The 14866-nt window shown below is 34.8% G+C and overlaps 1 protein-coding gene across 1 annotated transcript in view; it reads right to left on the minus strand.

Annotated features, from left to right (window-relative positions):
* LOC138706232 (probable citrate synthase 2, mitochondrial) overlaps window positions 1-13200 on the minus strand; it is a 28242-nt gene extending 15042 nt beyond the window's left edge. Inside the window, exons 1-5 of the mRNA XM_069835276.1 lie at window positions 13021-13200; window positions 11807-11959; window positions 8062-8259; window positions 2467-2652; window positions 1389-1588 (exon numbers count right to left, since the gene is read on the minus strand). Of these exons, the coding sequence (XP_069691377.1) occupies window positions 1389-1588; window positions 2467-2652; window positions 8062-8259; window positions 11807-11959; window positions 13021-13092 (809 nt within the window). The 5' untranslated portion in view covers window positions 13093-13200. The remainder of the gene's footprint in view (window positions 1-1388; window positions 1589-2466; window positions 2653-8061; window positions 8260-11806; window positions 11960-13020) is intronic.
* Between the last annotated feature and the right edge of the window lie 1666 nt (window positions 13201-14866).

The following is a 14866-nucleotide window of genomic DNA, read 5'->3' on the forward strand; positions in this document are numbered from 1 at the left end:
TTATTGATTTAAAATAGCCGACACTCGTGGGGAATCTTCATTAAGAAACATATTTGTTCTTCGACAATACAGAAAAAACCTATAGAGGACCAATACCGCCTACTTCAATACGCTTGTCAGACTTAACCTCAAATAGTTTCTTAACGCTCCCAAACACAATGCAACCAGACTAAACCATGCATAACCATCCGCGACTGAACTCCATACAGAATCAACTGACTAATGAGGTAATAATATTAATGTGCGTATTTTATAAGTTCTTTAGAATGTTTATGAAACAGAATTCAGTCACAATAAAATTACTTTTATGAGTCTAGAAAAAATAGATAATATTATTAGTGTGTTTATAAATCAGGCCCTGTAGTAAATCTTACCAGAAGACTGTCTGCCACACACAGTATAATGCGCAATAGGCTTATAGTAGATTTATGGACACCTCCGAAATCTCCCATTGTTTTCAGTATACTTTCTACCAGAGGAAAAAAAAAGAGCAACACTAGTAACTGGTGCAGAGGTTCAAGATTATGGTTTAAAATAAAAAGGATATCGCTTATTTTTTTAATAATCTTTAAACTCTAACCCTAAAACATATTTTTGCACTTTCTCATCCTTTTGTTGCATGTTGTATCCGATTTTAGATTTTTCGAAACAAGATTAGCACTATAAATCCTAATTCTGAAGGTTAGGACTACCTACTTCGAAAGTCTCAATCTGTTTTAAAAGTCATGTTCATTTATATTTCAAAGTGGTGCACCCTATTTCGAAAAATTCTTAGGCGCCGTGGTCACTCAGTAATATTGATCATTCGCTCATCGTCACTTATAAGTTCTTGGAAAACATCTGCAATATCCATGTGCACTGCGGGAACCGCCATCGTGCACTCTTGAGCCTTGAACTACAGTTTAAACGGCAGAAAACTGCCGATCAAGTTAAACTCATGTTAACTCAAGATTAACTGGTAGTTAAGATTTATAATACGAAGCAGAACGAAAAACTTCAGTTTAAACTGAACGTAAGGTTTAATCGGCGTTTATAATACCAGGCCTTAGGGTCAAAAGTTTTTTATGAATTGCAAGTTAAGTAGCCATAATTTAATTGTAACCACTTTGCAAGTAAATTAAGAATATCAAGGAAGGTACGATAGCAGTCTTTTTGCATACTTGATATATTTTTTTTCTAATTGTGTAGTCTACGACACTGCGACAGAATTTCAAGAAACATACACAATTATATGTAATTCTCTTAAGGAAATTGTTTTATCTCTAAAATATGATCTCGTCGCCACCGCCACTGCCACCGCTCCCACCACCACCACCACCACCACCACCACCACCACCACCACCACCACCACCACCACCACTAATGGTATATATGAATTTAATACCCACCTTTGCATAACCATATAGAGTCTGATGAATTCTATGTATGCCTCGTTGTCGATGCCCATGGAGACACAGAAGTTGTAGGACCAGTCCTTTTTAGGGTCTATAATGGGCTTCAGGCCGCACTCCTTGTACGTGCGCGTGTAGATGATCGAGGCAATGCTTGTGATTTTTGCCAGGAGATCCATGCAGTCTTCGTACATGTACTGCAACAAGAAGGCAGTATGATATAAGGGAGAAAAATTAGATTTTATAAGCGAGTGGAAAGTTTAGCGCTCGAAGAGAAGTCAAGGCTCATAATTTCTACATGCGCATAAATATGTCTACTCTCATGTGCTATACATTATTATTTGATCCATTATTGGTGTCTAAATTTTATTTAAAATTATTATTGTTATTTTCTAATGCCAGGCGTTTGACAATAAAGTCATTTGACCTCTTGCACTCCAATATTTTTCAAAGATATTATCATGGTCAGCCACTGAACCACAGATTTTGAGGTATCCCGAATCCATTTCTTGGTTTGAGTTGCACAATGGGCAGTTAGGGGACTGATATATTCCAATTCTATACAGGTATTTGTTCAAACAGTCATGGCCTGTTGCCAATCTAAATGCAGCTATAGACGATTTTCGTGATAAATCGGGAATTAACTGCGGATTATGACGCAGAGAGTTCCATTTCTTCCCTTGAGATTGTGTTAACAAATTTTGTTTGTTCAAGTCTAAGTATGTACATTTAACCACTCCAATATTTCAAATTGTACACCTTTTCTTTGTAATGTGTTGTTTGTGAAGAAGTTATAATTGAATGAATACGGATTTTATTTTCGCTAATGTGTTGATTGTCGTGGAAAGAGTGGTTTAAAACATTTTAATCACTGCTATGAATAAAGCCATTGTTTAGGTTGCTAAGGCTGGACCAGTTTAGATGCCAGTTAGTAGCTTTCCAACGTTGCTCCTTTTAGTAGGCACGACAGGCTTGACTTTTAATTACATTAAGTCATGGTACGGTATTTTTCCCAAGAATTATGAGAATAAAATAAGAATAAAATGTATTTATTATGAATTTTAAAATTATTCACCTCCCACAGCTGTTCTTTCTTGACTTTGCCGACCTGTTTGGCGAACTGGCTGCAAGTGCTGAGAGTGGTGAGAGTGGCGCCTAGTTGCGCCATAGGGTGCACCTCCTTGGGGAAGCTCAGAAGCATGTCTATCACGAACTGTGGCAGATCGGCCCGTTTGTTCCATTCATGCGTGATGCAGTCCACCTGCAACATAAGTGAGAATTTCAGCCTTACAGTCTGAGTGAAAAATACCTTGTATTTTTTAACAATCTTAGTTCTTACAAAATGACATTTCCCTTAGAGCAAAGAAAAGTCTGAAAGGAAAAGCTTTTACTGGCCTGAATAAAATAAGCTTATCTTAGACGAACAAAGCTACAAAGATAAAGATAATACAAGTAAATCTTCAACATAAAAGGCTTTTTTTTAGTCTCACACGAGAGGATAGCAAAGAAATAGATTTACATTGTGCTCATCGAAGAGCTCTGGATCTAGAGACCTGCACAACCGGTTATGAAAAATAGAAATTATAATTATGTTACTATTGAACGTCTGGTGCTGAAATCAGTGTGTAAAGCTCTTTCATCTCGCGGAGTATCTCAGTGTCCGGTTTAACGAATATTCGAGTTATTTCTCATTCCTTGTGGGTGGACGGCAAAGGCAGACCACATTGAGCCAGACACGAGTTGCAAGAGCCCTTGCAAGGACGTGATTATCATCGTGAATGCCTATCATTTAACTGATAATTATTTCTCTCTAACTATATTCAATCAGTCATCCATCCATCTATCTGTCCAACCGTACATGCATTCGTCCATCCATCCATCCATGGATTCATTTCTTCATTCATCCATCGATTCATTGGTTCATTCATCCATGAATTCATTGATTGATTAACTGATCGGTTCATTCATTCATTAATTCATTTATTTACTAGTTGATTCATTCATTGATTCATTCATTCATCCAGGTATTACAGTTGTGCATCTTCAAGAGCAACAACATGCATCGTGAAAGTACAAGCATAAGAATTAGAACTTGAGAGTATTTTCGTTTTTGTTAATAACACTCTAACTTCTTAAAAAAATTATTAATGAAGTAATAATTAAGCTTCTTAGAGAAATTAATTAATTAATTCATTCATAGTGTTCTGCCCAAAGGCAGACCTTTCACTGCAAACCCAGCTCTCTCCAATCTTTCCTATTTTCTGCCTTCATCTTTGTCTCCTTATATGATCTATATATCTTAATATCGTCCATTATCTGATATCAAAGGTGTTATATATTTATAACTACTCTTTTAGAAGTATGCATTTTGAGATTAAAGTATAAACATTACAATAAAATATTTGTACTTACTTTGTCTTCTATTTAGTAAGTAACTGTAATTTATTCTGTTCTTTCATTTCTTTACATACCAGATTTAATATTATGCATTAGACTTATTCCCTTTGTTACTGGTGTTCATTTATTCATTTATGTATTAGTTATGAAGATAAGTATATTAAAGTGTTCAATCAATTGCATAGCTTCAGGAAGAGGAAAAGGAATTGGTTGGGACATTGGCTGACAAGAAACTGCCTACTGAAGGATGCACTGCAAGGAATGGTGAACGAGAGTAGAGTTCGGAGCAGAAGAAGACACCAGATGATAGACGAGGCTACATTAAGATACTGTATATGGATTATATGAAGAGACAAAGAGGAAAGCAGAAAATAGGAAAAATAAGAGAAAGTTAGGCTTGCAGTGAAAGACCTGTCCTTGGGCAGAACACTGAGAATGAATGAATGAATGAATGAATGAATGAATGAATGAATGAATGAATGAATGAATGAATGAATGAATGAATGAATGAATGAATGAATGAATTAAGCAAACACATTTTTTAATAAGACAAAGTAAATTTCCTTCAATTGTTATTCTATTTGTGTATTCAGAAAATGTCAGTTTCATGTATGATGAAGTGTGCCTGGTGCTCTGTTTAGCCTGCTCAACATTAGGTGTAACCGATTGAAATTCGAAGATTCGGTCGGATGCTGGAACTTGACGGATGTTTCTGACCCGTCGAATTTAAACCGGTTGTAAGCCTTATTCTTCAGCTCTCTATCTGAATCAATAACAGTCGTGTGATGAGTCTCGGAAGCGTGAAAATGTAAGTTGATATATAGAAGCAGTCGGAGCTAAAAGGAACTAAGTCACTTTTCACAACTTTTCAGGAGAAGCAAAAAACATTCCACTAATAACACAAATGTATATATTTTTATACTAATAGTTTTATATTATAGAAGACCAAAGAACATTTATAAGTCTTAGTTCCTTCTTCCACCGTTCGATGCGCATGGCATCCGTTGTTCAAATTGTTGCATAACCCAAAAACTGGATATTTTGACTTATTTCTTTTAGCTCCGACCGATGTTCAAAATATGAATGTCAACGATAGAATGCTTAGCTTTATTACAATTATGTTCTGGAGACATCGCTAATATGAGGATAAACTTATGGACAGGAAATTGTAACAGAAAGACCTAAACATGAGATCTGTTTTCCTTCCTTATGACATCAGAACAGTTTTTCCAAGAAGGAAGCTAGAATCACTCGTGGAATACTTCATGAATTTATTTTACTGGGTTATTTTACGACGCTGTATCAACATCTAAGGTTATTTAGCGTCTGAATGAAATGAAGGTAATAATGCCGGTGAAATGAGTCCGGGGTCCAGCACCGAAAGTTACCCAGCATTTGCTCGTATTGGGTTGAGGGAAAACCCCAGAAAAAACCTCAACCAGGTAACTTGCCCCGACCGGGATTCGAACCCGGGCCACCTGGTTTCGCGGACAGACGCGCTGACCGTTACTCCACAAGTGTGGAGTACTTCATGAATGGAGATCAAAATCTCTGATATGTTGTGATTCGAATGTTCGCCATAAAAGTTGGGGTAGAAAGAATACAAATCTCAGTGTTGAATTCCTGCTAAATTAGCCAATAACGTGATTGTACTTAATGTTGAAAATAGACCAAAATTTGAATAATTTCAAGGAAAAATTGTTCCGGGGCCGGGTATCGATTCCGGGATCCTTCGCTTAGCGCGCGAACGCTCTACCGACTGAGCTACCCCAGGAACCATACATGACACCGTCACAATTTTTCCTTTATATCCACACAACTCATATGAGCTGACAAGACGCCAGAACTCAACTATGAGTGCACACAAATGCTGTGTGACTTAAATTGTCGCTTTCTGTTATCGTACCTCCAGTAACGAATGTATTATGCAAATCTGGCTTTCAGGTAGTAGCTCCCTGTAAAGCAGGTTTGAATAATTAAAAAAAAAAAAAATTTTGACGGTGTCATGTATGGTTCCTGGAGTAGCTCAGTCGGTAGAGCGTTCGCGCGCTAAGCGAAGGGTCCCGGGATCGATACCCTGACCCGGAACAATTTTTCCTTGAAATTATTCATACCTGCTTTACAGGGAGCTACTACCTGAAAGCCAGATTTGCATAGACCAAAATTTGTTAACAGAATTCAGAAAGAATCTCTCGACATTACATATCCACACAATACGTCAATAATCTAGAGAAACAATGGATTATTTCTGACGAGCCATCCTTACCAGATCATAGGCAGATTAATTGTTTTGAACTTAATGTAGTCAATGTTGGAACTACTTCCTTCAGAAATCCGAGAAAAACTGATAGTGTTCTATGTAAATAGGAATTAATAACAATGATCGGGTCAATACCAGTAAGAGGTCGCAATTTCTTTATCGCTGACAGTACAGGGCATTAAGTGAATGATTTCGTACCGGTACTAAAATGTGGCAGATTAATTGTCCAGTACAAACAAGGTCCAGACCTAGTAGAGTTATGTGGTGGTACAAAGACCTTGAACTCTTTTTATTGCAGCTAAAATAAACGAGAACTGAACAGCATACCATGCCACTCTGACAGATTACAAAAAATCTATTCTCTAGTCAAACGAAACTCTTGGAAATCTTTTTGTCATGACATTAATTGCTTGCGAGAGGCAGCCAGAATACAAAGGGTATTGGCCAGCAGTCTAAATAATTCAATGATCACTCTCGAGAAACATAATGGAGTACACCCAATTGCAGGAAAAGAAGTACTTGAAGTACGATACTGACCAGGACATCTAGGGAGAAGTGGGAGAAACCCAGAAAATTTACTAAAATCAAAAGGGTCATTATTATGTTTGGAAACATTTCCTTAACTATTACAGTTACACTTGCTCGACAGAAAAGGAACTCATATTTGTAACATTATACTGCAAATTTGGTTCAACTAAAATATGAACACCACTTTTCTTTCTAGTTATGCGATTATATAAATGATTGAATACAGCCTACGTGTACCAACAGATTTTATAAAATGCAGCTTCATTTTTGCTCAACTAGTGTCACGCAAAGCAAAGTATTTTGTAACATTTATTTTATTCTTTTTCAAGAAGAGACATTTTTAGCATTGCCCATCTTCCCAGTCTCAAGATAATGTCAATTTTTTGATTGGCACTGTTACCTGTCAATGATCCCAATCCGTCCCCAACTCACTCACTAGCCTACTGTAATTACCAATTAGATGTTGCGAGATAACGAACCTTTTACCATTCATTAGGAACTGGTACTAGTTTCGTGACAAAGGAAAAATGAAAGCAGATAAAAAAAGAATTCTGGTCGTGAATTGCACACGTAAATATTGCTAAAACCTTTAAGCACACCTGTAATAAATATTCAAATATGGGCTTAAAAGATTGTTAAACTATGAAATGGGTACTATATTTTGCAGGGAAATTATTTTAGAAAAAAATCACGAGGTTCAAGAAGATTCTTTGCAATTAAATTTTGTGATAAGAACATATTCGTTTAATATCGAGGTAAAACTCAATTTATAAGGGCAATTTTGAAAACAATTATTCAAAATCTCATCCTCCTGTCATTAAGTCAGGAGAGTTTTTAAAACCTCCTAATAAGTACATTTATTTAAAAAAATTGATTACATTTTAGTGTTCTAATTAATATACTGTTATTTAATTCGTTGTTAAAAATACGGGAGATGTTACAATATCAATGTACATCAATATATTTACGTTACCTATATACGACTGTGATATTTGTGCACGTCTGAGGGGAAAAACTTAAATATAAGTTTTGAAAAGCAATTCAGAGCTGATTTAACACAACCAAGCCACTTTTCTTTAACTTGTAAGGAATATGAAATTTTATATACACAATTATTAGCATTCGTGCTGTTATAGAAGCTTAATTCATTTATTTTTAAGTACATATTAAATTCATCGGCATTTCTTTTACTTTAAAAGTCATAAATTCATTAAAAAAATATAGGCTGCTAGTGTATAAATATTAATTTGGCCTTATATATTACAACTATTATTATTATTATTATTATTATTATTATTATTATTATTATTATTATTATTATTATTATTATTATTAGGCCTATTATTATTACTATTATTATTATTATTATTATCATTATTATTAAATTCCAGTTTGAGACCGTAACAGGCCACTTGGCCTAATACTTGTTAGGAAGATGATTATTATTATTATTATTATTATTATTATTATTATTATTGCACTCACCTGATCCCTGGTAGGTACATCGCCAGTGCACAGTAGCCAGAATAATCCCTCCGGTAGCGGCTCCGCGCAGTTAGGCGCTGTAGGCAATTTCTTGCGCAGTTCTGGGAGTGTGTGTCCGCGGTAGCAGATGCCCTCTTTCGGGTCCAACGACGAATTCTGACCCACCAGTCCGATGACGCCGCGCATCCCTCCGTATACCTGTCAGTCACAACACACGCATTAAATCTTGATTAAATCGCCATCTGATTTTTCCTTATTCAATACTACTGAACTGCTGACTTAACAATGACCCTAAATTTTTCATAGATATGCACCTCAGATATTTTAATATAGTGAACATGTCATAACATATCAAGATGACATTTAGTATTGGGTTCATAGCAAAAAAAAAAAAAGGCTTCATGCAATTTTGTTGCAAGCTTTATAAATTGTAAAGCGACAGGTATAAACTTTAATCTTAAAATGTGAATTTTTTGTTGAAAAATTTAATTATTGGGGTATATTTTTAGCTCTAAGTGTATGCCAATTCAAAAAGATAAGATTAAAACAGTAAAGGAACTTAAACTACGGTACTGATAATAAGTCGTTACAAAGAATATTAGGAATGTTTAATTGTTCATCTATATTTATTCTTAACTTCTTGCACTAAAAACTAGATGTAAGTGCAACTTAAAGCCAAAATAAATTGAAATAGATGATGGAAAATGAGGTATTAAATGAAGGGTTCAGAGTCATAGTGGGCCAAGCGCCATTTATTAAAAGAGGAGAAAGCAAGGGTTATTGTTAAGTGAATACCATTGTTTAATGAAGATTGACATGTCATTTAGTTTTAATGTGCATACTTCATATTACTTGTTATATGTTTCATTAAATTGTGGTAATCACTTAATTTTAGCCCTTGTTTTCTTCGTTTTTAATATATGGCGCTTGGCCCACTATGGCTCTGAACCCTTCAAATTTTTATTTATAGTGTATAATTGCTATTTGTGTATATGTTAATTGCAATTTGTTAAGTTCATGTACTTATTGTGAACCATTATTAATAAATATCCATAATATCCATATTCTTAAGTTTGGAAATTTGTCTGTTCCTCTCAGAGAGTTGATGAAAAATGATGTTGAATTCTTCTGGAATGAGACTCATGAGAAATTGTTTCAAGAATTTTCAAATAAACTAACTGAAGCACCAGTTTTACAGTTTTATCATCCAAAGAGTTAACCTTGAGTGTTGATGCAAGTTCATTTGGATTAGGAGCAGTTTTGCTCCAAGATGGCCAGTGTAGGCCTATAGCTCATGCTTCATAAACTAAAACACTTACTGTGGTGCAAAGTACTTTCAGATTGACAAGGAAATTCTGAGTATTTGTTTCGGAGCAGAAAAATTTAAACAATATAGACTTAGAAATAAAGGTAAGATCGAAGCAGGTCATACTTGTTCAAGAAGTCTCTTCATAAAATAAGAACAAGACTCCAAAGAATGATGTTAAGCTTGCAGCCTTACAAGTTAAACTTGTTTCGAGACTTTACGGATCCAGGATGTGACAATAATATTATTATAGACTGATGATGATATCAACTTGCCTGTTACTCATAAAAACTGGCAGTTAATATCAAATTATAGACTATAACTAAGGACTCTGTACTTTGTAAACTGAAAGAGTATGTTTTGTATGGTTGCCCTAAACACTATAAAGATGTTGATGTTCTTGTGAAGCAATGTTGAGACTTTAAAGGAGAAATGAATGTAATTAAAGTATTATTATTTTTTCACTGGGATAGAATTATTGTTCCAAAAATGTTAAGAAATCGTCGTTGTTCCTGCAATAAAACCTGACATATTTATCAACTTTCAGATTTTTGCTCTATTAAATAACTTAAATAGTGATGCAGCAAATAATAAAATCTCCTATATGTGCCTAATTATATTTCTTTCTTTCGAAAACGTAAGAATTCACAGTCTCCTATGTATCACTGCCATAGAATGAATAAATGTGTTTTTCCCTCCTACTGAAAAATTTTACATTTCGCGCATAGGAGCTATTGCAGGAACAACGACGAAATACTATGCTATATGTTGTTGTTGTTTTCTAATGCCAGGCGTAAGACAATAAAGTCATTTGACCTCTTGCACTCCAATATTTTTCAAAGCTATTATCATGGCCAGCCACTGAAGCACAGATTTTGAGGTGTTCCGAATCCATTTCTTGGTTTGAGTTGCACAATGGGCAGTTAGGGGACTTATATATTCCAATTCTATGCACGTGTTTGGCCAAACAATCATGGCCTGTTGCCAATCTAAATGGAGCTACAGACGATTTTCGTGGTAAATCGGGAATTAACTGTGGATTTTGATGCAGAGAGTTCCATTTTTTCCCTTGAGATTGTGTTATCAAAGTTTGTTTGTTGAAGTCTAAGTATGTAGATTTAATAAATCTTTTCACAGAGTAATACGTAGATTTAGTAACAGGTCTGTAAGTAGCAGTGCTGCCCTTCTTTGCTAAAGCATCCGCATTCTCGTTTCCCAGGATTCCACAATGGGATGGTATCCATTGGAATACAATTCTTTTATTGAGTGATATTAATTGAGAGAGCATTTTAGTTACCGTATTTCTGCTGTTTGAGATGAAGGTGTGTGTTTAGAGACTATTGATAGAATAGCTGCTTTGGAGTCTGACAATATAACTGCATTTTTAAATTTATTGATGTGGCATAGAAGATTCCTGAGACTTTCACTTATTGCAATGATTTCTCCATCAAAACTTGTTGTTCCATACCCAAGATATCTATAAATTGAAAAGAGACAGCACGTAACACCTGCACCGACACCTTGTTCTCTGGAGATCAAGGATCCGTCAGTGTATAAATGAAGCCAGTTTTGTGGAGGGTACCTAATATTAATTGTCTCTAAAGACAATTGCTTTAGTATTTCAGTGTTTACTTCTGATTTTAGTATTTCTTGTGTTAAATTTAGATTATGCTATATAACTTACATATAGAATAGCCTAGTATTAGCAGAATGGTAATTAGAGTTAAAATGACAATTTACTGGCCAGGAATTAATCAGGATATAGAGAAATGTGTAAAGTTATGTATGATTTGTTCGAAACATCACTGTCATCAGATAAGACTTCCACTAATTTACAAAAAAGCTCTTGAACTATTTTTTTTTATTTTAGTCGGTTATTTTACGACGCTTTATCAAATCTAAGGTTATTTAGCGTCTGAATGTGATGAAGGTGATAATGCCGGTGAAATGAGTCCGGGATCCAGCACCGAAAGTTACCCAGCATTTGCTCATATTGGGTTGAGGGAAACCTCCGGAAAAAACCACAACCAGGTAACTTGCCCCGACCGGGAATCGAACCCGTGCCACCGGTTTCGCAGCCAGACGCGCTGACCGTTACTCCACAGGTGTGGACTTGAACTATTTCGAAGTATGAACATTTATACCATAATTTAATTGTAATTATGAAGGATTTGGAAGTATCTTATGTTGAATAAATTATAGAGAAGACCTAGAAAATAGTAATGCGTACTGTGCTTATCAATAATTGGGATTTCAAGTCTATCTATATTACGAACCTTCTACAGAACCACATCAGTTCTGGAGCAGCCAACATTGTGCTCTAACTAGAGCTTTCTTCAGTGTGTAACATATACTCATAATTATGCATATAGAACTGGACAGTCTAATCGAAACAATGATAATAGTGATATTAGAATATTATGAAATGATCAAACTCACTGCATCGACAGTCACTTTGCTGATCACAATCTTTCCGCTTTCTTTGCGGAACTTCTCGATCTTCTCTCTTTCCACTTTTATCTTTTCTCGTAATACGCCTTTCAGATCATTTGACGAATTACGTCGGCCATATGAGATTGCATTGATCTGCTTCTGAAAGAAAAACGATAGGATTTTTACATGTAATTCATATGACATATTCAGTAAATTAAGATAAACAATTATCGTAAATATTACATTATTTAGCAACCGCAATACAAGAGCGCTAAGTGACAGGAGGCCGAGGTACCGGTACCTACCTCTGTGACAAGGTTTGAGTGTGCTAGAAAAGGAGATAGCTAATTCACAGGGGGACGAGGTTTGTGATATGGTTAGAGCGGGTTAAAATGTAAGGAGCTAGTTGTAAGGAGGTCGAGAACTGTAAAGTTAAGAATGGGTTACAAGAGGAGGAAGTCGAGAAATGTGACGAGGTTAAAGGGGCTTAAATGTGAGGGTCGTTAAATAATATGAATATAATGTTATTAGACCTATATATCTGCGTGGTCGATCAGACTTTCGTTTTCGAAATAGGCTAAGTTGTTCTTGATTTTTATCAAATACCAAATGACCTTATTTAGTAATAAAATGTGAACGGTTTGTAGATTTATATGAGAGCTTCTAAGTTACTCTACCTTCTTCAATATTTTATACGTATAGAAAATTATTAAAAAAAAAAAACAGTATTACAATTTTATGTATCCTTGGCGGTGATCTTCTTGTGTCAAAAAGAAAATGAATTTTCCATAGTGAAAATTGAGTGCGCGTATACTTGAAATGACTCATTTTTTCTCTCATTTTGACGTTTCCAACAATATTATTACCAACAAAAGTGAGAGATTTTTTTTTTAAGATTCAAGAAACTTGAATATCATTTCAATCAAGACTTTCTTATTTACCTACCTACAATATATTATAATTTTGCATAACATGTTACGATGCTAAATATTTCTTGTAACTGACTCTGAACTCAAATAATTATAATAAAATGTCTCGTATTTAAAAATACTGGGATTACTTAAATATCACTCGTGTTTTATTTTAACATTGTTATGGTAATAATAATTATAGAAGCGTTTCAATCACACACACTGATGGTATCTTTCAATTTAATAAGTTCGGTTTGTTATTGATAGTTGAAGTAAATAATTTCATGTTTGCAAATGCTATAAACTTACCTGTTTCCAGGTGAACAGATTCCTGTTCAATGTTGTTTGACTCCAACATCTGATCAAAAGTGAAGAAATCATTGCTTTTCCATCTACGTATATTACACAGAAGTAGTATAAATAACACAAGGCACAAATGAAATATTCTCCAATAACTCAAAACTTCTTTACTAGAAACGGAACAGTATGCAATACTTTATTATTACGTCATCATTTCTTCCGTAACCAAATTTTGTTGTTAATAGGGAAATTTAATTTAGTACGGTATCTTAACGACATAAAACTTACGTTATTGTGGATGCTAAATATTCATTAAAGAGGATTTATTTCATGACAGTAAATATTAATTGTTGTTATTTATTTATTTTAATTATCCTAAATAGGGGCTACCTTTACATACAAAGTCTACAAAGGAGCAATAGAAAAGAAGCAAAACAAAGCTAAGCTATTATAAAATCCAAGTCAGTCGGCCGTTAAAACAATGCAAGTGATTAACGTGTATATAATTTATTCTGCAGGATGTAAAATGGAGTATTTCAATGCAAGGGAATAAATATTCTTTATCGCTGAAATCTATACACAAGTTCACAAACTGCTCAGTTATCGTGTTTCTTTCACAAAGTAAGTACCTAATATAAGCGACAAGCATGTAAAACATTCATTAGAAACGAGATACTTCAGACAGGCGAAACAAAATATCCCGATAATCAATAGTAGATTTCTCAATATGTGAACGTTTGTATATTTTTTCAGTGTTTCCGTAATAAAATCGTAATGAATTGAGAAGGCAGAAAACGAAAGAACTTAAATAATAAAAATTTATACGAAGGGAATTCCAATGGTTATGTGAAACATTTATACGCTCCTTGAGGTCATTGCTCCGCAGGGTGGGGAGGGGGGGTGAGTGTAACTGCAATCATCCATTCCGCAAGACTTGCGAGAGGAGAAAGTAAACAAAAACATCTCCTCAGATACATTTCGATCACATTACTGTAAATCAATATGTAGTCAATGGATTAATTACGCAAATTACGCAGCTCAGTAAGCACTGAGCATGCGCAGTAGGCGTATGTTATAACTGGAACTTGGAAAATTCAGGTGGCCCATGTTTTGTTTCTGGGTCGTTACAGTTAATAGTTACTTTGTAATAAGCTTATAAAATTATTTCTATCATTTGGAATCGTTTAATATAGCACGAACATGACACATAATAAGGTTCTGATAGTGTTAGGATACATATTATTACACATGATAATAATAATGTCGTATACAATCAGAAAAAGCAGAATTAGATGCTTCGGCCATTTAACGAGGATGGATGATACCAGACTCACAAAACGAATTTTCCAACAAATACGAGAGTAAGCCCGATAACCAATGGTTCCAAGGGATAAGAAAAGGTATTAACAAGATGAGGATAACAGAAGAAACAATGCAGGATAAAACAAGGTTTAGAAAGTTAATAAAAAACTTTATAAGTTTCAGATGAATGAAAGGAAGAAAACAACATCTGGACAGAAGAGAGAAAGAGAAAAGACGATGATAGCACAGTCTAGTATATACAGTCACGAAGCTCAATACGTAGTAAATATGCATCCATAGATAGTTGCTAACCACTAGGATCGCTAATAACGCCTCATTACAGACAATGCGAAATACTACCGACACAGTCTATTGTTTCTAGCACCTTCACAACTTAAGCTTCGTGACTGTATATACTAGACTGTGATGATAGGATGAAGAACTATTTTGGAAAGCCAGAAAGGAAGTGGAAAAGAAGAAACGGAAATAAACGCAGTAGGTTGCTTCACTTGGTCCCTAGATGGCCTGAAACGACCATAATAGTAATAAAATA

The sequence above is a fragment of the Periplaneta americana genome, chromosome 9 (genome assembly GCF_040183065.1).
Source record: "Periplaneta americana isolate PAMFEO1 chromosome 9, P.americana_PAMFEO1_priV1, whole genome shotgun sequence".
Classification (NCBI taxonomy): domain Eukaryota; kingdom Metazoa; phylum Arthropoda; class Insecta; order Blattodea; family Blattidae; genus Periplaneta; species Periplaneta americana.